The 23,170-nt window shown below is 39.9% G+C and overlaps 2 protein-coding genes across 9 annotated transcripts in view; one reads left to right on the top strand and one right to left on the bottom strand.

The window, feature by feature from the left end:
* SLC3A1 (solute carrier family 3 member 1) overlaps nt 1-1,032 on the top strand; it is a 30,986-nt gene extending 29,954 nt beyond the window's left edge. The window contains exon 10 of the mRNA XM_027865607.1: nt 113-1,032. Within this exon, the coding sequence (XP_027721408.1) occupies nt 113-553 (441 nt within the window). The 3' untranslated portion in view covers nt 554-1,032. The remainder of the gene's footprint in view (nt 1-112) is intronic.
* Nucleotides 1-23,170, bottom strand: part of PREPL (prolyl endopeptidase like) — a 51,942-nt gene that overhangs the window by 5,563 nt on the left and 23,209 nt on the right. For 4 of the 8 annotated variants that reach the window (XR_003569381.1, XR_003569380.1, XR_003569379.1 and 1 more), the window contains exons 7-15: nt 20,588-20,804; nt 17,520-17,705; nt 14,237-14,443; nt 12,728-12,903; nt 11,999-12,215; nt 9,830-9,979; nt 9,075-9,198; nt 2,399-2,472; nt 1,868-2,003 (exon numbers count right to left, since the gene is read on the bottom strand). Coding sequence is in view for 4 of the 8 variants with exons in the window: in XM_027865604.1 (XP_027721405.1) it covers nt 1,938-2,003; nt 2,399-2,472; nt 9,075-9,198; nt 9,830-9,979; nt 11,999-12,215; nt 12,728-12,903; nt 14,237-14,443; nt 17,520-17,705; nt 20,588-20,804 (1,417 nt within the window). In the remaining 4 variants the exon portion in view is untranslated. Of the gene's footprint in view, nt 1-1,538; nt 2,004-2,398; nt 2,473-9,074; nt 9,199-9,829; nt 10,058-11,998; nt 12,216-12,727; nt 12,904-14,236; nt 14,444-17,519; nt 17,706-20,587; nt 20,805-23,170 lie in introns of those variants that run through there. The other 4 variants (XM_027865604.1, XM_027865603.1, XM_027865605.1 and 1 more) reach the window with 2 other exon arrangements.

The following is a 23,170-nucleotide window of genomic DNA, read 5'->3' as shown; positions in this document are numbered from 1 at the left end:
TTTCAAAATGTAACTACAAGATGTATTTGGGAAATAAGTTCCTTGTATATCCTGTAAATATTTTTTAAATGTTATAATTACATTTACCTGATCAAACTTTTTTAAAAAACAGGTTCAGAAGAATCAAGCCACTTCCCCACTGAAGCTGTATCAAGAATTAAGCTCCCTGCGTCTCACTGACCTGCTCCTTAGCCGGGGATGGCTGTGCTACATTTGGGACGACGCTAACGTTCTGGTGTACATGAGAGAACTTGACGGTCTAGACAGAGTCTTTACCATAGTGCTGAATTTTGGAGAAACAACAGAGGTGAATTTGCAGGGTCTTTCTATAGGACTGCCAGAGAAAGCAAGCATAAAGCTGAGTACCACGTTCACCAACCAAGGTCAGACTGTGGCCACAGCTGCAGTGAGAACCGAGAAGGGGGAAGGCCTCATTCTGGAGCACAGAATGCCCACACTCCTGCACCATCAAGAAGCCTTCAAAGACAAGTGTCTTGTTTCAAGCAAAGCATGTTATTCCAGTTTCTTAAATATCTTGTACAATTCTTGCTGAGATGCTGTCATCGGTCATTTTTACCTCAGACTTAAGCAGTCACTTCACCTTCAGCTTGATGGACTTTAGTAAACATAATGAACGCTGATTAATTATAATTCTTAAGAATTTCTACAGCTTGAATTTAGGGGCTTTAGAAAAGTTGTCCAATACTCTTAAAATGCAGTAAATATAGAAAAGAAAATCATCCCTGAGAAGTTATTTATTGAAACAGTATTCAATGAGAAGTGAGGTAGTGTGGCATATTGGATAGAGCCAGCCTTAAAGTTAAGAAGCCCTCCACTCCAGGCACTGGATGACCAAGCCCTGAGGTCCTCAGCAACTATAATTTGCAAAATTGCATTGCAGGAGTTTCTTCATCAGGAGTTCTTATACCAATGAAATTAAAGGGCTTGTTAAGAGCATTTGTTTAGCACTTTAAGGTTAGCAAAGAGCTTTATAGATGTCATCTCATTTAATCCTCACAAAAACCCTGTGAGATAGGTACTATTGTCCCCATTTTACAGATGAGGAAACTGAAGCTGAGAGGTTAAGTGACTTGCCTAGAGTCACACAGCTATTAAGTGACTGAGGCAGGCTGTGAGCTCTTATCTGACCCCAAGTGCCATGCTCTCTTCACTGCCCCACCTAGATGCACCTCAAAAATCAATGAGAGGCTCCATAGCCAGAGAAAGAACTATGGAGTCTCAATGCAGATGGAAACATACTATTTGCTCTCCTTTTCCTTTGTTTTTGTTTTATTGCTTCATTCTCGTGGTTCCTCCCCTTAGTTCTAATTGTTCTTTACATCATGACTAATGGGAAAATATGCTTAACATGAATGTGTATGTAGAGACTATATCAGATTGTATGCTGTCTTGGGTGGGGGGGGAGGGAAGAAGTGGGAGGGGGAGAAAATTTAAAACTCAAAAACTTATGGAAATGAATGTTGAAAACAAAAAATAAATAAATTAATAAAAACATTTAAAAAATCAATGAGAGATGATCAGGGGGTCTTAGTTTATTAATTTCAATGCGAAGAATTTTATCTTGTTTCAATCAGTTTAGGCATAGGAAAAAACCAAATAAACCTAAAAGCTTTCCTCTGTTCTCAGTTGGACTGCTTTTGCTACCTTCCCAAACTCTAAGAAAGGAAGATGGAGCCAAGAACAAACAGATCCGAGGGAAGGAGCTTCTGGGCATCAGTGGATGGGAGGGCGAAGTCCTGCCCTAGGCACAGACAAGGCTTTTGATGGGCGAGAGAATTCATAAGCACGTCACACTCTGACACACTGAGCTCTGCCAAGCCCAATGGAGCATGAGACTGTAACTTACTCCATTTCTGGGGCACTCAACGCCACTGCATGAGACATAGTTAAGCATCCATCTTGTCTTAAAATGAGTATTAGTTGAGGGGACCAGTGTCACCAAGTCCAAGCTCTTTGTACAGAAAAGCAAGATGTTTGGCAACCTAGAACAAACAAAATTTAAACACGTGAGACGCTCTAAAGTGATACGCCACAGGTCAGGCTGTCTTATCCTACTGCTCTCTTCAAACAAGGGAGCTGACTTGTGCTATGGACCATCACACATGAAAGTCTGTCCCTCTGATGAGCACCTTCCATCACTGTATATGGAAGGCATTCTTTCTTACTGTACTTGCTCATCTCTTCTACTGTTCTCACTCCATTTCTTTTTCTCCTTTTACATTCTCCTGTGATTATGCCTTAAGCCTATTGGTAGCCCTCAGAGTAAGAAGCTGAGAAGGCCATCTCTAAAACAATTTGTCCTCATGGGATAGGAGATGGTCCTTATTTGCTGGGAATAATAACTATGTTTTTATTGGATGAGGAATTTGCAACATACCTCAATTATGGAGTCCTCCCAAAAAGCTGCAGCATGGCTTCCTCCAGTCTGAACATCTAAAATAATCTTTCTTCCTGAAAGTACATTTAAAATCAGTAAATAAGAAAAATCATAACCAGAGGGGGAGCTTACTGACTTTTCAGTAATAAAATGATAGAGTGATTCCTCATTCAGGTCTTGATATTATTCCCCGAGAGGGTACAGAAGGACATGCAGGTTGTCTGTGAGGTTGGTGTATGTGCGTATGCTAAACTGACAGTCTTGCCACTGAGCCAAGGTGGACACCCTGTCCTTTCAAGCTCTGTGACTGCTAGCCACCTCCCACGCCTTGCTAGAAACAGCTATGGAAAAGTGAATTGAGGACTGTGTTCAATTAGTCAAAGTTCCTGCTAGAGGAACTACTGTGAGTTCAGGCAGCTGCTAAGAAGCCTTCTAATATTCCTTGTGGAGGGGCATTTAAGTGGCGCAGTGGATAGAGCACCGGCCCTGGATTCAGGAGGACCTGAGTTCAAATCCAGCCTCAGGCACATAACACTTACTAGCAGTGTGACCCTGGGCAAGTCACTTAACCCCAATGCCTAGCCAAAAAAAAAAAAAATATTCCTTGTGGGAAGGGCAGGAAACAGAATCCAGAAATCTTGATTCTAATTTCTACCTGTTTCTGGGCCCTGATTTGCTATTGTATTTTTTTTTTAAATGATTTGACTCCTTTCATTTTTTTACATGTCATTTCCCAATCCATCACATCCTTTAGCCTTTCCCCCATAGAATCTTTGTAACAAAAGAAAAACAGTCAAGCAAAATGATCAATGCAGCAACCATGTCTAACAATGTATATAACACCCCACTATCTGCAGTCACCCATTTCTCTAACAAGAAGTGCTATTTTTTCCTTAAATGCCTTCCAAGGTCAAGACTGGAAAATGTATTTAATCTGGAGTCTCTGTTGAGAGGTAGCATGGCATAAGGGACAGAACACTGGGCCTGGAATCAGGAAGACCTAAATTCAAATCCCACTAGTTAGCAAGTCATTCAACCTCTGTGATCCTCGGACATCAACCTAGGACTTAATCTACTTAGGCTTATGACTTAAGTTACAGATCTGCATTGCTTTAAGGAGCTCTCATTACAGGAATTTCCCACAATGATGAAAGCACAGATCCTTGCATTCTTTGCTATTATTAAAAAAAAATGCTGTGGTTTAAGCAAATATATCACTTAGGGAACTATGTTCTAATATTGCTGCTACTCACTTGAGAAGGTGATTTAGAGGGCTTTGAAATGATGGAAGAGGCCAGAAAACTGAATTTGCACAAAGGAAACCCGAGAAGACTTGAGAAATAGGAAGGAGCTGAAGAAGAAAGAAGGCTAGAAAGTGGGTGTTCCTGTCAACTGTCAATGAGGTGAGAAGAATTTGACGAACCCTCACCCAAGTGGTTTGCAATAGTGGTGCTGTGAAGGGAGTCAAGGAGTCAAGGGAGTCAAGGTCAAGGAAGACAGGGACTGAATCTCTCATTTCCAGTAATACAGAGGTTAGGAAGAATTATGCAGTGGCTTGCATTAAATATGTGGTATCTGCATTCTGTCTCAGACATAAGACACTTATCTATATTCATAGTGCAGGCTGGTCTCCTACAAGAGGAGTTAAATAGATACATTTTAACACAAAGAATGAAGTGTTCATTAAAAGACAAACAAATAAAAAGGCATTTGAAGAAGCAGAGGAGAATCCTGACCTATCTCTGGGGGCTACAAGTTAAAAGAAGGACCATTGAAGACTTGGAGCTTAGAAACAAATATAAGGGCTTCTCATGAAGAGGTGGAAGCTGCTTATTTCCAAAGATGTTTTTTCCATAGGTGTTATCAGGTAAGAGGCCAATCAGGGAGGATTATAGGAAGAAGAGATGAGTAGTGGTGGTTAGTGACTCCTTGCCCTGGCTACTACGGTAGCCACCTGTTGACCTTATATCAACAAAAAGACCTGCTTTCTGCAAGGGGTGGACATGTATCCAAGACATGAAAGTATTTCCCAAGATTTCAAATTGGAATACTACTATCCACTTCTGGTGATTGATGTGGGTCCAACTGATACTGCCAGAAGAAATCTAGAAAGCATTCCTAAAGATTATTAAGTCTTGGTCAACAAATGGAAGACTTTAGGGGCATAAGGGTGATGATTTAATCATTGCTACCTATCGAAAGTAAGGGACCCAGAAAAGAGAGGTAGATTTGAGATGTCAACAGCTGGTTAATAAACTGGTGTCTCAATGTGAATTTTTGATTTCTGGACCATGGCTTCAATTACGTAGGAGTACATATGGCCTAACCTTGTGGCCGGAGATGGAATGTACCTAACAAGGGCTGGTGAGAATGTATGTGTCTGAATTCTTGCAAATCTAACCAAAGGACTTGAAGCTGAAAACGGATAGACTGTCTATGTATATCCCACTAAACTTAAAGAACAGTAGTTACGACTACTGATACCCAGAAGTTTATAGGAGACAATTCCAGGAGAGGGCAGAGGGTGGAAGCTTCATTGCCAGGGAATAAGGAAGCAGAGGCAACAGATGTAGATGATTTTTTAAAAGAAGTTTAGCAGCTAAATCTTCTCGACCCCTCTTGAATTGAATGTAGATAATCCTATTCCATTTCTCTATAGGAGGCAGCATGATTTAGTGGGAATGGCACACAGACTGACAGCTGGAGAGGACTTTGGTAGTCATCTATCTGATCTAATCCCTGAATTTTACAGAGGAGGAAAGAGGCCTTAGAGAGGGCAAGTGACTTGCCTACAGTCATGTGGTTAATAAATGGAAAAACAAGGGCTTAGACCCAAGTCTTCTGACTCTGAATACTGTGGTACTTTCTACAGTACTGTGCTGCCTCCCACAGTCGAGTAGAGTTGAGAAGTATTTATGAAGTGTTTACTAAGGGCCAGGCACTGTGCCGAGCACCAGGAATACAAATACAAGGAGAAAGAAATAAAAATGGCTCCTGCCTTCAGGGAGCTTACATTTCAATGGAGGAAGACAACACATAAAAGGAAATGGAAAATCTGGGTAGGAGACAGAGGTTCCTGGGATATGGCAAAGTCTGAAGAGTCAAGGGGGGAATGTGTCTGCCTGCCACATTTCTTTCCCCACTCCAACTCACCTTTCACTTATAGCTACCAGAATGAGTCACTCCCTTATTCAATAAACTCCAGTGCCTTCTTATCACCTTTAGGATCAAATACAAAATCGTCTGCTTGTCATCCAAACCCCTTCATCAATTAGTACTTTTCATACCCCCTTCCACCTTTTGAGTTTTCCCACACCTTACTCCCCACCGTGTGGTGACATTGGCTTCCTTTGTTGTTCCACCAACAAGACACTCTATATCTCTGCCCCCAGCATTTTCTGAGGACTAGAATGCCCCTTCCATCTCTCTGCCTTCTGGCTTCTTTTAAGTCCCAATCAAAATCTCACATTCTATGAGAAGCCTTCACCAACCCATCTTAATTCTAGCACCTTCCCTATTATTTCCTATTAATCTTCAAGGGCAGGGACTGTCTTTTGCCTCTGTTCGTATTTCCAGCACTTAGCATACTGCCTGGCACACAGCAGACACCTAATAATTGCTTACTGACTGACTGAGGTAAGAGGCAGATGGGACAGAGCCACTTGTAAGAAAGAGATTGAAGATGTCTGAGATTGATGACTGTTGGAGCAAAGACAGAAAGAATTTATTTAGCCTAATGAGTAGAAGGGATACTCTTCTATATAATCAGAGGGAAGGAGAAGAGACAGTGATGTTGCCAAGAGGGTGTAAGCAATATAAGATAGGGGATCAGAAGGTGGATAGTTACGCTAATGGCTGAAGTCCTACACCAGTAGCTTTACTTCTGATGTGAAGATGGATACTGCTGAAGCTGTATACTTGTATACCTGTCATCTTCTCCTGCCCTCATACTAGGAGAGTTCAGCATATATACTCGTCATAGTGGTGCTCAATCAAATACCCTACTTTCTTAGTTCTCTATCCAATACCCATGACCTACTCTTTCATCTGACCTCACACTTACAAGGCTATTGTGAGGATCAAGCAAGATGACATTTGTAATGTGCTTAGCACAGTACCTGGCACATGAGAGGTGCTTAATCAGTGCTTTTTCCTTTTCCCTCTACCCCCTCACTTCCATCTGGTTTGTTCCAAATCTTCTCATCTTTCCTCAACCTTCTCACAAAACCCCCTATTCCCTGTAAGCTCCTGACTCACACTTCACTGAAAAATCTGAGGCTATTTGCCCTGAGTTCCTCCTTCTCTACTCCTTTTCATCTCACATAATCCAGATATTCTCCCCCATCATCTTTTTTACTCTTGTCTCACACGAAGCGGCCCCTCTCCCGTCAAGGCCAACTCCTCTATATGTGCTCTTGATCCCACCCCCTCCCAAATTCTTCAGCAAATTATCTCTACCACCCCCACTTTCTCTCTTATCTTTGATCTCCCCCTATTTACTGACTCCTTACCTGATGGATACAAATATTCCCATCCTTTTAAAAAAAACAAAACCCAACAACAACCGCCTAACTTAACCCTACCCTCCTCATTACCATTGTACCGTTCTCCTCTTTGTGGCTAAATTCCTTGAGAAAGCTGTTTATAATCTGCTTCCATTCCTCCTCTCACTGTCTTCTGAACTCTGCAATCTGCCTCCTGACCCAACATTTATCTTAAATGCTCTGTCCCAAGTTACCAGTGATCCCTAAATCTAATCTAATGTTAAAATTGAATGGCCTTTTCTCAATCCTCATCCCTGTTGACCTTGAAGCACCATTGGACACTGTGATTGCCTTCTCTTCCTGGATACTCTCTCTTCTGGGTTTTGGGACACTGGTCTCTCCTATTGACTCAATCTCTCCTTCTTAGTCTCCCCCTTTGCTGGTTCTCCATGTCATGCCCTCTAAGGGCCTGTCTCCCAAGGCTCTGTCCTGATCTCTTTTCTCTCTCTCTCTATATGTATGTATATGTATATAGACCTATTGGACTAAATGCTGTTCCTTGAACACAACATTGTCTTAGGAGTCTCCATGCCTTTTTTCCTGGCTACCCGTGCCTGTGATGCTCTGCCCCGTATCTGACACATGTCAGTCTTCCTTTGTTCAAGACCCAGCTCAAACCCCACCTTCTGAAGGAGGCTTCCACAGTGTCCTTTCTGAGATCACATTCCATTTACTCTGTAGGCAGCTGGTTATTTGCATGTGGCCTCCCTGCCTGGAACACGAGCTTCTTGAGGGCAAGGGCACAGCACTTGGCACATACTAAGTGATTAGTAAATGCTTGCTAACTTCATCAACTCCTTTGGGAGACTATTGTAATGTAGTTATGATATGAAAAGATCAAAAAGTAGGGGCAGCTAGGGGGTACAGCAGATAGAGCACCAGCCCTGGCGTCAGGAAGACCTGAGTTCAAATCCAGTCTCAGACCAGACACTTGTCACTAGCTGTGTGACCCTGGGCAAGTCACTTAACCCCAATTTTGCCTAGCCAAAAAAAAAAAAAAAAGTTGTAGGTATTTGGTTTAACCCATTCTATTACTGTCATCTGCCCAGGACATATAATAAGCGATTGATAAATAATTGCTGACTTCCAGCTGGCTGGTGAGGTCCACTCAGTCCCTTGACCAATTTGCTCTCCTGGTTGTTTCTTATCTGTGGACAGACTCACTAGGCTTCCTCGAGCTCTTCTGCCAATGGGACCAAATGCTACTTTCAGTTATTTTCCTCTGTTACTAATAAGTTTATGGTCTTGTTGCTGTTCTTTTAGTGGCTACTACAGGGTTTCTCTATCACTAAAAGAGCCAGATGGGGAGGTCTGTTTTGTGGTATAAGAGATTTTGGGGAAAACAAACCAGCAAAACCATCAACATCTTATCCCTAGAGAGCCAACACCTATTGCTGGGCTCTCAAGATTCTCTTCCATTCTTCTTTCAGATTAAGAAGAAGAAAAGCACAAGGCTGAGGGAAACTAGGAACAGGGAATAAAAGCTTTGCCACAGACTGTTGTTTACCAGTTAAGAAAACTGGACATGATGTTCCTGTTTCAGCAATTCTTGACATCTCACAGCTGCCCAGATAACTAATTATTGGTAATATTTTTAGAAAATTGGCAATGCTTATTTCTCAAATTGTTTTATTTTTTATGGAGTCAATTTTTACACATTTTTATGACCTCACCTTGAAGTTAACTATTTATGTTGTTCATCAGTCACAGTGATTTAAGAGTGCTATTTTGAGGACATTAGGCACAGAACACATTAGAAAGACCACAAAATTAAGACTAGTTAAAAGTATTATTTTTGTGTGTAATGCCATTTAGATATTCTGAAACATTTGTCCCTAAGCAAAGCTTTCTTTGCTTTCCACAACATAGCACTGAGGAGATATCTAACAGCCCATACACGTATGTGACGGATACTGAGGGTAAGGCTAACAGATTCTTCAACCCCACGTAGGAAAGTGCTTATACATAGTTTAACTGAATACTAAGTACAAGAAAAAAATTATTTCTCCTAAATCATGGGGACACAAATATTAAAAACCATTATATAATTAAAAGTATTACTAGGAGCAGCATGATTTGAGTTGGGTTGTAGGCATACTTAACCAGTCAAGTTTTTAGGCATATTTTCATACCATGATCTCTGTTGTGTCTTTGATCCATGATAACTTTTCTGAGTCTCTGAGTATATTTTAATATTCCTTTTAGAGGTACACGTTGATCATTTTCATAGGCTGTGATTATAATTGAAGGATAAGTCTAAAAGAAGACAGATTTACAAAGCGAATTATTTTTTTGTTTGGTTTGCCTTTTTACAACTCATTATTAAATTACTAAAAATAATTATTGAGTACCTTTATTGTGAGGAAGAAAAAGTGCTTCACATTAATTATTGCTATTCAAGATCTGTATGAGATTTACAGAGATATGTGACAGTCGCCTTTACTTAATCAAGCTGTGATGTCCATAAACATTAAAATGCAGCCAGGCAGAAATGTATGAAGGGAAAAAGCATGCATTCCTAGCTATCTCTATCTCCACACTTACTATATGCCAGCCACTGTGCTGAGTGCTCTACAATTATCATCTTGTTTGGTCTTCACACAACCCTGCAAGGTGGGTGCTGTTATTTTCCCCATTTTATAGTCAAAGAAACTGAGGTGGACAAAGGTTAAGTGACTTGCCCAGGATCACACAGCTAGTAAGTGTCTTCAGCCCGCATTTGAACTCAGGTCTTCTTGATTCTAGGGCCGCACTCTGTCTACTTGGACACTTAACTGCATAAACATACTTGTTGACTAGTTTCTATGTTATTTAAATGTGACATACTTGCTGAGTACCCTTTTATATTACTTACATGAGGCAGAGTAACATGACTGGCTTTTATTACCTGGGGTCTGATGTTCTGGTAGGGACAGTAACTTTTTATGTAGTCCATGTATTTGTCATCAGACGAAGGGTCTCCCCACTCCTCGAGTTCTTCCCTGGTCAGAGGAAGCTGCATGTCCAACATGGTAGTAAGAATGTCCAGAAAAGGCGCCTAAACACGAGCAGCATATCATGGGCTTGACTGAGGAGGGTGGCAGAACGAGCTCAGAACACTTAGGATGTGCCATGCCTGTGACGGTGAGTGGGAAGAGAAGGGCACAGTGCCTGGAAGCCAAGAGCCCTGGGTTGTGTGCCTGCCAACAAATCTGGACATGGAATAATTTACCCAGTTCCACCTTTCCAGTGGTTTCTAATAAATACAAAGTACTGAGGAAGCTGCCTGGAAGCCATGTCCCTTTTCTCTGGCGCCTGGGCACCTTGGTGCCTCTCCCACGGCTGCTGTCATGCCTCACATGCCCACTCATCTACAAGGCTTGGACGACTTTCGTCCTGAACCCTGGAAGGCTTTCTTTCCCTATGGCGATTTTCTGGATGATTGAAAAGAGAAGCTCTAACTGAAAAAAATTCTGAGATGATGAACCCAGAGAGTGGCACTGAGGCCAGTGTCGCTGGGAGTACCACTTGTAAAGCTGTACAAGACTGGAACTGTGAAGACTGGCCCAGAAGAGGCATCATTTCTTACACAGGTCAGGTGAGTGGGGCTGGTGCACAGCCTGCCACAGCTCAAGGAGTCGTGGACAAGGACGAGACTGAGATCGGGAGATGACGATGACAGTTAGGAAATACAGCCGGCTGGGAGTCACAGGTTCTTTACAGATTCATTTCAATTTTATTCAGTGATAAATGAAGTTATTGAAAAAATATGTTTTCAGGGCCAATGGAATGACTATATTCTTAAAATATATTGTACAGTGTATCGTCTACGTCCTTACCTATTGTAAAGTCTATACACTTATAGTCAATACATCTGTATTGCTATATATAAGTCCATTTTATGGAATCGTACCTTTAACAAAAAAGAATATAAATTCAATCAGGTTTGAATTGTTTGGTTTAAATCTGAACCTTTTTTAGTACAGGGAGTCTTGATAAAAAAAAGACTCAGACAAGTTTTTATGGAAAAAAGTTAAGAAGTCTTAGAAACAAAGCAATTAGTAAATGGTTAAGACTTTTTAAATTATTTTAAAAATTCTCCATTAGAATTTATTTAGTTCTACAGCAGGTGTACAGTGTAGAGGTCAACATTTATAAGAAAGTTTGTTTGAAAGTTATGCTGAATATAAGAAAATGTGAATTAATAATGCAGAATTTGGGAATATTATAAATATATAGCGTAAAACTAAAGTAGTTCAGGCATAAACTATTCAAGATGTAAACAACTGAGAGCCTTATAAAATAAAATGAAGGGTGACTTGAATTCATTCATGTTTTCCAAAGACCAATCTAATTCTGAAGAGAATTCATACATTCTTTCACGCAAAAGTCACTATTTGACATTGCTATGCTCCTAAAAGCAGTCATTCCGAAGGCAAGAGAATAAACGAGGTGGTACCAGCCACTGTTTCTATCAGGAAGCAGGGACAGACAATAGGAACAATTTAATTCAGACAATGACTTAAGGTCCTCTGTTTGGTACAGAGCTACAAAGATGCCCAAATCCAAGGAACTTACAACTTAAGAAGAGGAACAGAAAAACAGTCAAGGACAGAACATCCTCATGACGAGAAAGAGGAACCACCCCTCTCTTCATGAAGGCTAAAGGCATCATAACTGCTTCCACAGATGTCCCAAGTCCAGGTAGCAGGACAACAGAATGGCTAAGTGGAACTGAAAGGCCGATCCAGGCAGGTCCATCATGGAGCATGCTGGTTTTTAACTCTCTGGTACCACCTCTGTCCCAGAAAAACTCTGAAAGTAGTAACATATGTTCTGCACTGGAGGGGGCAGAGTGTTGGCCTAAATGGATATTTGTAGATAATTTCCTAATCTATAATTCTTAGAATCAAACCTTTTAAAAGGAAAAAATTAGTAACTATTGCATCCTATTCCTGCCGTACGTTAGGTTTTTAACTATTTTGATTCTCCAAGTATTTCTATTTCTTAGAGTAACCAATTTCTCTTTTCTTCTAGTTCAAATATTTTATCACTCTAGGACTCAGAGCTGACTCACCTGTAAAGCCACAGCCCTAATGAGTCTGGGGTTGGTATTACACAATGCTCCTGCTAGGATACCTCCAGCACTGTAAGTTGTAAGGGCTGTAGATGCAGGTTTAGAAAATCCCAGGTTGTGAAGGAACTTTATACAAGCCTCTAAGTCAGCAAGGCCGTTGAGTTTATTGTTCAGACAGCCACCAGCATGCCAGTTAAGGCCTAATTCACCTCCACCTCTGAAACAAGGGAAAAAAATACATGAGGAATATACGGTAGATGATACTACTTTAAAAACATGCATTCTTGTGGATATTTGGCAAATCCAAGTGGAATTAATACATAATTGGGAGATAACAAATATATATATTCAGAACTGGGAACTGTATAAGGTAGAAAGGGCAAAAGTGTGAACCAAAGGCCAGTTCACTTTCTAAAATAGGGCTGTCTGAGAAATGGAGAGTATCATAGGAAAACCAAAGCTTGAAAGGACTTGAATGGAATCAATCATTCAGTAGGCAACCAAATATGGAAACTTGAGTGTTTCAGATCAACTTTGTTAATCAGGTCAATAGATAGCACAGATTTAGTAAAGTATGTGGTAAGAGAAGAATACATAAATTCAGCAATGTAAGTGGAAAACTGAAACCTTAAAGTCATATCTAAATTGTAGTTATTAGTTTCAATATAATTCTGGACTCTGTCCCTATGCTTTATACTTCAAATGAAATAAAATTATGTGCTGACTTACCTAACATGACAATAAGCTAATATCCATCCATCTTCAATTAACATCTGATTCTCAGCTTTGAAATTCATGTTTAAATCTATCCCATAAGCTCCATATACATGAATAAGAAGAGGTTTTTTCTGTAAGATCTCAGAATTTCTTTTATAAAATATTGTCACTGGTACTAAAGTTCCATCCTGGAAATGAAAGAATGTTTTCAACATAAACAATTACTTTTGTAAAACAAAAAAACCCATAATGATTTTTCTTTAAAAAAGATTTTTTTCTTGTTTTAAATTTGGTTTCATTTGACATACATTTCTTTTATTAGAGAGTAATTTTCTCTGACAGAGAGCCTCACATTGTTTCCTGACTTACATTTAGGATAGATGGATTTCCAAAAGTGTAACAGAATCCCTGTTGTCTGAGACTTTTCTCTAGTAGTATCACCCAATATGTATTAATTAAAGAGAGATGAAAATATTACTTACCGGCTTAAAGACACTTTATTGTTTAATATTGCTATAATTCATCAAAAATTTTTCTTTTAAATCCCTGTCCCAGGTTATGCCAATATTATTTATAAACCGATAAACTGCCAGCCCAGTATTTTACTTATAATGCCAATGCTGGATACTATTATTTCTCATCTTTTATTATCAGACTAGTAACAACATATGAAAAAAAAGTAAGTAGACAAAGCTGGACAGTTCCTTTTATGTCACTGTAACTGTGATTACTAACCATTTTGGAACTGGGACATATTACTGTTTGATTTAATGTTACCCACTTTTATATTCTTAAAAGGAGTGTGACTTTAAATTACTTTTTCCCCTGATACTCTTACTTATTGCAAACATCTAAGATCAGTGAAGTTACCATAGGAGTATTGTAAAACTGGGGCTCTAAATCTCTATTTTACATTTGACTTAGGTCATTCTATTATTTCTTTCTGAAAGTCCAACAGATACAACCCTCACTTTATGGAACACAGTATACATTTTAGCAAAAACAAGCTGCTAAGTGAATTTCTATAAAAACACATGTGGCTGCTCTCTCTCCCCATCTCCTTCTCTATCCAAAGAAGCATTTCTATGAGAAACTCCTTATGACAAGAAAGGCGGTGTAGAGCCTATGCAGGCTGGTCATTGTGGCACACCAAAAATATATGTGCTGGGAATTACAGCAGTGCCCAACAAACAGATCACTTACTCCTTCCCTTAATGCAAGGGGAAATCTTTTGACCTAACATCTATGGTTTCCAGAACTTTCTTTTTTCTCCTTTTCACTGTAAACAAATATGCTAAGTTTAGTAGATCTGGGCCGTCAATCTAATACACAAGATATTACAGCTTGAGCATTCCTTAAATTCAAGGCGTCAGGTTATACCTGATAGACTAGATCTCTTATTTTTATCATTCTGACAAACCAATCGAAATTGTGAATACTGAGTTTACTTGGAACAGTGATATCTATCGTTATTTTTCCCTTTCTTGTTACCATTTTAAAAGAGAAGTTATAAAAACTTACCTTGCTTTTTGCTTCTAAACGTGCCATGTGACAATCTGTCACAACAGGTTCCTCTTGCTCAGCTTGCTCATAGAGACTGCCTTTTCCTAACATATATAAAAAATGCCTTGGAGGATGCACAGGAGAGGAGAGCTGAAAAGAGCAGGCGTCACTGCCGCTGTCCTGTGGCTGGGGGTCCAGCTGGCACGCACAGGCCCATGCGGGGAGCTGAAGAGATCAGATGTGCATTTTATTCTTTCCTTTGGCTCCTCAGAATTCTTAACACCACTTCTGGGCTCAGCTTTAGGCATGAAACCAAGTTTTATTTAATTCAGATTCTGCTGAATTGCCCATAAAATCCGTATTTTGAAGTAGCAAAACTATTTCAAATAACTGAAATGACTATGACGAGATGACATAATAACTATGTGACCATTACAAATGGGAAAGAAAAATGATTTTCAAGGCTCTTAAATATTATGAAGAGAAAAAGAGTAATAGAAGGAGAACAGATTATGTTCCAAGGACTCAGGTTCAAATGCTGACACCGCTCCTTCATACTAATACCTGTGTGATTTTGGGCAAGTTAGTTAAACTCTTTGGACTGTTTCCTCACTTGAAAAATGAGTGATTTTGTTTACATGATCTCCAGGGTCCCTACATTTCTAAGGCAGCACTCAAAGATCTATGAAAACACAACTCTAACACTGTGGTTTATCATGATCTAGGCACAATCTCCTGTACTGAAATGCTGATCTGGGGACACGAATAAGGGTTATAAATTTTTTAAAAAATGGTTAAAATGCTCACAGGCCTAAAGGCCCGTCCATGTCCTCCTAACTTTTCATGTTTCTGATCTGCTCCCAAGCCTGTGTCCTGTTTCCTGAACAGCCTGGACTGAAGCCACAGCAACGGCTGTTATTACTCTAGGGCTAAGTTGCCCCAGCAGCGCTCAGCCGTTTAAAATCCCTGTTTCTCACTTTGGCCCCCAGGCTAACCATTGTAGAGAACAAAACCTTTTCTTGGCACATCCTTCCTCAAACTCATGGCTATTATGCTTAAAATTCTTAACTCAATGAAAAGTGAAAGGAATCAAGATTCATTCTCTGAGAGCAGCAGGGTCCAGCTTCAAGCCTTCTCCCAGCACTCCCTTTACATCCTTTAAGGAGCTCTGGTTAGCAGGTGGACAGATGCTTCAGAAATGGCATTGAGAGTCAAAGTGTTAAAAGAAAATTGAATTCCCTTTCCTGCATAATTGTGAAAAGTGCAAATTCCTTAGAAAATCAGCAGTCTGGCACAGCACCATCCCTGATGGTGGGCTCTCCTCACAGAGGACAACTAGGGATGTGTGAGGAGTGTACCATTAGTCACCTGTAGGAATGGGCAAACAGACTCGGCTGACTGATTCGGAGGGAAGGCGTGATGGAAAAACGCCTTCTATCCCTATTCCAAATGCAAGTTCCTCTGTCCACCACACAAACTCTTTTGTACTATTGATAAGATGTTAAAAAACACATTAAGGTGCTCACGTGGTGGTCTTCCTTTCTGGCCTTTTTGGTTATAATCTAGTAGCCCTAACAAGTATGAATTTTGTAATGTTGCTGAGGTTAAGTCTGAAAGTTTATTTTCCATAGGAGACAGGGGACACTGGGGAGGAAAACAAAATTCTTCCATGGTCAAGGACTATGCTTTTCTGAGTCCAGTCAGCTGTTTCAGGTATAACAGTCATGGGTTAGAAGGGAAGGAGCTAGGAGTGTGTATAAATGGGCACAATTTATTCCCTCTAATGAAAATGTGACTCAGAACACACCATACTGGGACAAACTGATATCATCCTAGATAGGAAGTTTCTAATAGTAATAAATAATAGTCACAGCTCAGAACCAAGAAGCAACCATGGATTAACTAAAGTTTGAAGATGTGATATTCATGTGTTAGCATATTCTCTATTCTTGTTAAGTGATTTTAAAACAATGGCTTGATTTTGCAAAAATCTCCAAATAAAACTAAGGTTAGCACCAATATAAAATTATGTCAACATGTCATTTAATGCTCAACATTCACAAGAGACAATCATTAAAAACAGAACTAAATCCTACTGATGTTTTCCCTTTAACAAATGGAACAGAAAAGAAACTGAACATAAAATTCCAGCAAATAATGAAAGAGTGAGCACTGAGGACAGGAAATTTATTAAGAGGAACATAGGACTTTGCTAAATGGTATCTTGTGCCATTATAGCAGCATTTCCTTCACTGAGGCTGAATTTAAAACAATCTTTCTCCTCAGCCATAAATGTTTGAATCCTCACTAAGTAGGAATGTCATGCTTGAAATAAAGGTCTTACATCAAAACTCAGTTTGGCATAACCATCTGTTCTGATCTGCTGCTTGCTGTAGCTGTGAATAAGTGTGTCTGCAAGTACCCAGAGGGCAGGGAGAAGGACTTCAAAATACTCTTTTATAGAGTATTTGGCCCCAAATGAGGCCACATGTGTCAATAAATATGTAATCATAATTATGATTCAGGGTTCTATAAAGGCACTGGAGAATGTAGATGTCATAAAAGAAATTAAAGACATGTCCCCAGCTTTCATGGAGCTTAAACACTGGAGAGATGCTACATATAAACAGGGAAGAAAATCAGGAATACTTTCAAATAACACTATAAGAGCAAATTAGTATTGAGGTCAAATACCATTAAAGTACCACCAACTCCAGTTACCTGAATCTGGTGCAAATCATTGTGGGGGGGGGAGGGAAGAGGAAAACAACTGAGAGGAAAACTTTGAAAGGAGTAATAGAAAACAAGAAACAGCTAATGGAAATTGCCATGAACATGCCAAGGATTCATGCAGACATTTCAGAGCTAAACTCTTCCTCCTCTCAGTTTCTAGATACACTGTAAATATGATTTGTAGTCACGGGGCTGGAAAGTGTCTCAGAGATCATATAATCCAGCCTCTACCACCATTTTACAAATGAATAAACTGATGCTCAGAGATAGTGACTTCTTCAAGGTCACAAAGCTGCCAACTGGAAAAGAAATAGAATTACACTGAAGTTTCACAATAACATAATATTATAGTGAAGTCTTGATGCTTCTATAAATAAGTACCATTATAGATCTATATTGCACCAGGTTCTTCTAAGAGAAAAAAGTTATTACATGGCTTCAATATATCACAATATAAATAATGCCAATACATTAATCTTATGTTTAAAATATTTTATATTTCATATTCTGTTCAGATAAACCAACTGTGTATTTTGATTAGCTTTTAACTATTAAAAATGAAACATACCTTGAGAGACTGAACTGAATGATCATTTAAGGAAATTGTATTGAGATAAAGTTGATTGCAGTATTTCAGAAACATAACACAGTGATCCTTGAACATCACCATGTCAATAAGCTTGGTTTTTCTCTTCAATGCATAAATAAGTCGCCAATTCTTCATAGTAAGGGAATTGACTGATGTCTTCATTAACTGCATAGAAGCAAATTGACAGAACAGAGCTAGAAAAATAGCAAGAAATCCAAATAGCAAAGTATCGAGGTAAAGGGGGCATCTGTGACCAAAGCCTAGACACCTTTCACTGTTTCCTAAGTAGTGCTCCTTAGCATCATATGAAAGGAAGAACCAGACATTCATTGGAGTTTTAGTGTCTCCACTTCATCTTTTATAAGAAACTACAATAGCAGATCATCGATTCAGAGTTAGAGGGGATCATGGAGGATAATGAGTATAAAACTTACACTTTTATGAATGAGCAAACTGAGGCCCAGAAGGTTAAATGACTTAAGGTTGAGATCACACGACAAGCAAATGTCTGAGGCAGGATATGGTGTGTGGATACTCAAAAAGTAGGAGGCAGCAAGGTTATGAAGAGCTTTGAATGCCAAACAGAGGATTTTGTACTTGTCCACTGGGATTTACTAAGTAGGAGGGTGACATGGTTATACTTGCCCTTTAGGAAAATCACTTTGTTGGCTGCATGGAGGATGGACTAGAGTGAGGAGACACTTGCAGGGAGAACAAGTAGCAGGCTACTGCAATAATGTAGGACTAAGGTGGTGAGGACCTGCACTAGAACGGTGGCAGTGTCAGAGGAGAGGGCGAATATTTGAGAAATTGTTGCAAAGGTAAAACCAACAGGTTTTGGCAACAGATTGGATATGGGGGGTGAGCTAGAGTGAGCAGTCAAGGATGATTCCGAGGCTGTGAACTTGAGGAATGGGAGGATGTTGCCCTCTATAGTAACAGGGAAGTTAGGAGGCAGGGGAGGTTTGAGCAGGAAAGATAATGAGTTTAGTTTTTGGGCATGATGAGTTTAAGATGTCTTCTGGCTATCCAGTTTAAGATGCATAAGATGCAGTTGGGGATGGAGATGTGAGGTTAGCAGAGATACAGGGGCAGGAAAGGTAGATTTGAGAAACATCAGCATAAAGATTAGATAATTAAATCCATGGGAACTGGTGAGATCACCAAGTGAAACAGTACACAGGGAAAATAGAAGACGACTCAGGATAGAACCTTGTAGGACAGCTATGGTTATAGGATGTGCTCTAGAAGATGCAGCAAAAGAGACTGAGAAAGAGTGGTCGAATAGGTAGGAGACCCAGGAAAGAGTGTTGTCTCAAAAACAGAGAGAGAAGAGAGTATGAAGGAGAAAAGGATGATTAATGGTGTCAGAGGCTGAAAAGAGGTCAAAGATAATGAGGACTGAAAAAAGGTCATTGGATTTGTCAATTAAGAGATCACTGGCAACTTTGGAGAGAGCAATTTTGGGGGGGATGATGAGGTTTGATGCTGGATTCTAAGGGGTTTAGAAGAGAGCGAGAAGAGAGAAAATGGAGGTACCTATTGCAGATGGCTTTTTTTAAGGCATTTAGTCACAAAGGGCAGGAGAGATGCAGTATCATAGTCAGCAGGGATGGAAGGATCAAGTGAGAATTTTCTGAGAATGGGGGAGACACGGGTATGACTAGAGGCAGCAGGGAAGGGGCCAACAGACAGGAAGAGCTTGAAGACAAGGGATGTCACTCTCACATCCCCAACAGGGAAGGTGACAGAGGAGGCAATCTGTTAGAAGAGATGGGAAGGAATGGGATTGCTTGTGCAGATAGGGGGCTTAGTCTTGGAAAGGAGTAAGCACACATCTTCAGGTGAGATGGGTGAAGGAGGAGAGACTGGCAGAAGGCATCTGAGTAATAGATGAGAGAGAAGGGAGAAGAGAGAGCCTTAATTTTTTTCTGTAAAATATGAGGCCAGGTTTTCAGTTGAGAGAGTTGGGGGAGCCATGGGAGGCTTGAGAAGAAATGAAAAGGTATGAGACAGCCGCTGTGGAGCGTGGGACAGTGAGTTAATAAGGGAGGTAGAGCTCAGTTGAGGTTGTGTAACATAAATCCCAAGTTTTTTTCCACCTTTGTTCAGTAGCACATGTGTAGGAGCAAAGGCAGGGGATGGCAGGAAATGTAAGACTATGGCTTGGCAGGGCACAATCAATTCATACAATAAGGGAGCGACTCAAGAGAAGAGTTACAAAAATAACTAGAAGAACTAAAAGGTCATGTTTATGCTAAAGTCAGTCAATTAAGCACTTACCCTGTGTCAGACACTGTGCTAAGTGCAGGGTTTACAAAGAAAGGCAAAAGACAGTCTCTGCCCCTGAGGAGCTACCAAGTTAATGGGGGAGACAACACGAAACACACATTGGAAGCAATAGGGAGCTACTGGAGTTAACTGAATAGGGGGGTAGGGGTAGCAGACACAGTCAGATCTACATTTTAGGAAAATCAGTTTGACAACTTAGTAAAGAATGGACTGTAGGGGCAGCTAGGTGGTGCAGTGGATAGAGCACTGGCCCTAGAGTCAGGAGAACCTGAGTTCAAATCTAGACTCAGACACTTACTAGCTATGTGACCCTGGGCAACTCACTTAACCCAGAATGCCTAAAAAAAAATGGATTGTAGTGGGGAGAGACTTGAGACAGGGAGACCAAATAACAGACTATTGCAATAGTCCAGGTGTGAGGTGATGAGGGCCTAAAGGGGAGCAGTTGCCGTGTCAGAGGAGAGATGTTACAAAAGTAGGAACAACAAGATTTGGCAGTTGATTGGATATGGGGTATGAGAGAGAGGAGTTGAAGTTTCTAGCCTACATGACTAGAGGGATGGTGGCACCCTCAACAATAACAGGAAAGATAGGAAGAAGGGAGTGGAAAATACAGATATGTATGTTTAGTACTTAACGATGTATTTTTCAAAAATGAACATTAGACATTAAAGCTGAAGATTTGTTTTAAAGCATTCGAGGAGCACTCAGTACATAAAGTGCTTAAGACAGAGGTCAGAGGAAAGAGATATTACCTTATATTCTGCAGGCTCTCCATAATTTGTGAGAATATATAACTCACTGTTTCTGTGCTCAATATGGTACATCACCCCAGGATTTCTCTTTTGGACAAGGACTGGTGGATTCCAAGGCTGGTGACAATCCACCAACCACACTTCAGAAGTGGTCTTGCTATTACTATTTATGGTGAGGAAGGACTTGTCTCTTGTACAATGCAGGTCCACAAAAAATCTGAAAAGGAAAAGTACAATATAAAAATTAAAAGAATTTCAGATATAGAATATTTTGTTCATGGGATGTACTTAGTAAGTATTCAATATTAAATGTTCATTTATAATGAAAATGAAAAATAAAAATATTCCATTGATGAATACTAAGAAATCAAGAGTCAGCCACTGTTAACTATTTTTTAAAAAATCATTTTACATATTACTAAATCACAGGACTACTTGCTGAGAAGAGAAAAAAGCTCCTCAGTGAAGACAGAAAGATTTTATTAAAAAAAGAAAAGAGATCAGGAATTACTCTTATTCAATATCTCATTAGTATCAGTCAATCCTAAAAGAAGTAGAGGGAAAAAAAAAATGACATGAATTACTTTAAAAACAACAGGAAAGTAGTTTTTAATTCCCTGAGGAAACTGTAACTTAAAAGCCAAAAGTATGAATTTCAATGAGAAAACCAGACACTTGTTTCATTAATGTCTGAGCCCAGTTTTTTGTGTATTTTCATTTATTTCAAGTAAAAATTTCAAGTGGTATTCAGAAAAGACCAATATGTTATACCATTTGTACTCATGTTTAAAACATTGTCCAGTTCTGCAGTGTGACCATCATACCATCTTCTAAGACCAAAGTACAGAACAACAATTTGAGATCTCACTCTGCTTGAGGTGAAATTCAACAAAAATACACTTTGCATTAGTAAATGAAGCAAAAACCCTTAGAAAGCGAGGGAGAAAAAGAAAAAGAGATAGAACAAGAAGGAGTGAAAGGAAGAAAGAGGGAGGGAGACAGATATAGGGAGAAAAATAGAGGGAGAAAAGAAGAGGTAAGGATAATGAGGGAAATGATATATATACATCTATAATACACGTGTAGTATATATATGGATTTTGTATATACAAATGTGTGAGTATCGTATATACACACATGATACATACACATATATAAATACACACAGAGGGAGGAGGACAGCAAGGGGAAGAAGGAGGGGAAGAGAATGAGGGAGGGAAGATGAGTACACCAAAATAGATAGCAAAAGTACAGGACTGAACACCCCTGTGAGGCTAGCATCAATGTTTACCAATTAACTAATCTATATCAAGTATATATCTGTATCACATATATGTATACATATACAATTTATATGTACACATATACATATACATGCAGGCAGTGGTTGTGTTTGGCTTTGTTTATAGAAATGACATGTGGCACAGGCAAGTTTTGTACATTAAGAAACACATCTGTCCTTAAAAACTTTCACCTCGGGTTCCATCTCTTCCCTTTCTCAATCAAACTCCTGTTAAAAAGAGTTGTCTACACTCCTTGTCTCCATTTCCTCTTTTTTCTCTCCTCAATCTTTTAAAATGAGGCTTCCCAGGACACCACTTCGTTACTGAAACTGCTTCCTCCAAAGTTACTAGTGATCTCTTAGAAGCCAAATCCGATAGCCTTTTTTTGTTTCGGGCCTTGTCCTTCTTGACCTCTCTGAAAGGTCTGACACTGTTGACCACTTTCTCTTACTCTCACACTGTTCTCTCCTGGTTGTCCTCTCTCTGGTTAAGCCACTTCTCAGTCTCCTTTGCTGGATCATCCTCCACATAATGCCCCATCACAAGGCTCAGACTGCCTTCTTTTCTTACCTTTCACCTTTGTGCTTGAGTCTTGCATCACAAATTGCCTACTGAACATTATAAGCTGGAAGTCTTGGAGGTATCTCAAATTCAATGCGTCCAAAACCAGAAATCATTATCTTTCCCCTGAGCCTATAATTCATTCAAACTTCCCAATTTCCGCTGAAGGGACCACTATTCTTCCAGTCTCACAAGTTTATACTCACTCTCCCTTAGCCCACATCCAATCAACCTCCAAATCTTGCTGATTCTACTTCCACGACAAATCTTGCATCCAACCCCTTCTACTTGCATAGCCAGCAACTTGGTTCAGACCATCAATATCTCTTGCCTACATTATTACAATGGCCACCTACTTAATCTCCCAGTTATAAGTCTGTCACTATTCTAGTCCTTTGTCTACACTGCTGTCAAAGTGATTTTTCTTAAGCAGAGATGTGACCATATCACTGTGCTCAACAAATTCCAGTGGCTCCCTATTGCCTCTAGGATCAAAAATAAAGTCTTCGCTTTACCCCTTTTAAAGACCTTCATAACTTGGTTCTAACATCTCTTCCCATCCTCTTCCTCTGGCACTTTGCAATCCAGCCAGACTTCTCCCACACATCTTCAGTGACCATTGCCCTTGCCTGGAATGTACTCCCTCCTCACCTCTGCTTTATGGTACATCTTAAGAACCATCGTCTACAAGAAGCCTTTCCTTGCCTCCCCCGCCCAATTCCCTTTCCTCCTCCTCCCT

The sequence above is a fragment of the Vombatus ursinus genome, unplaced genomic scaffold, assembly GCF_900497805.2.
Source record: "Vombatus ursinus unplaced genomic scaffold, bare-nosed wombat genome assembly UNPS02014778.1, whole genome shotgun sequence".
Lineage (NCBI taxonomy): Eukaryota > Metazoa > Chordata > Mammalia > Diprotodontia > Vombatidae > Vombatus > Vombatus ursinus.
This window is presented reverse-complemented; position numbering and strand designations above follow the sequence as displayed.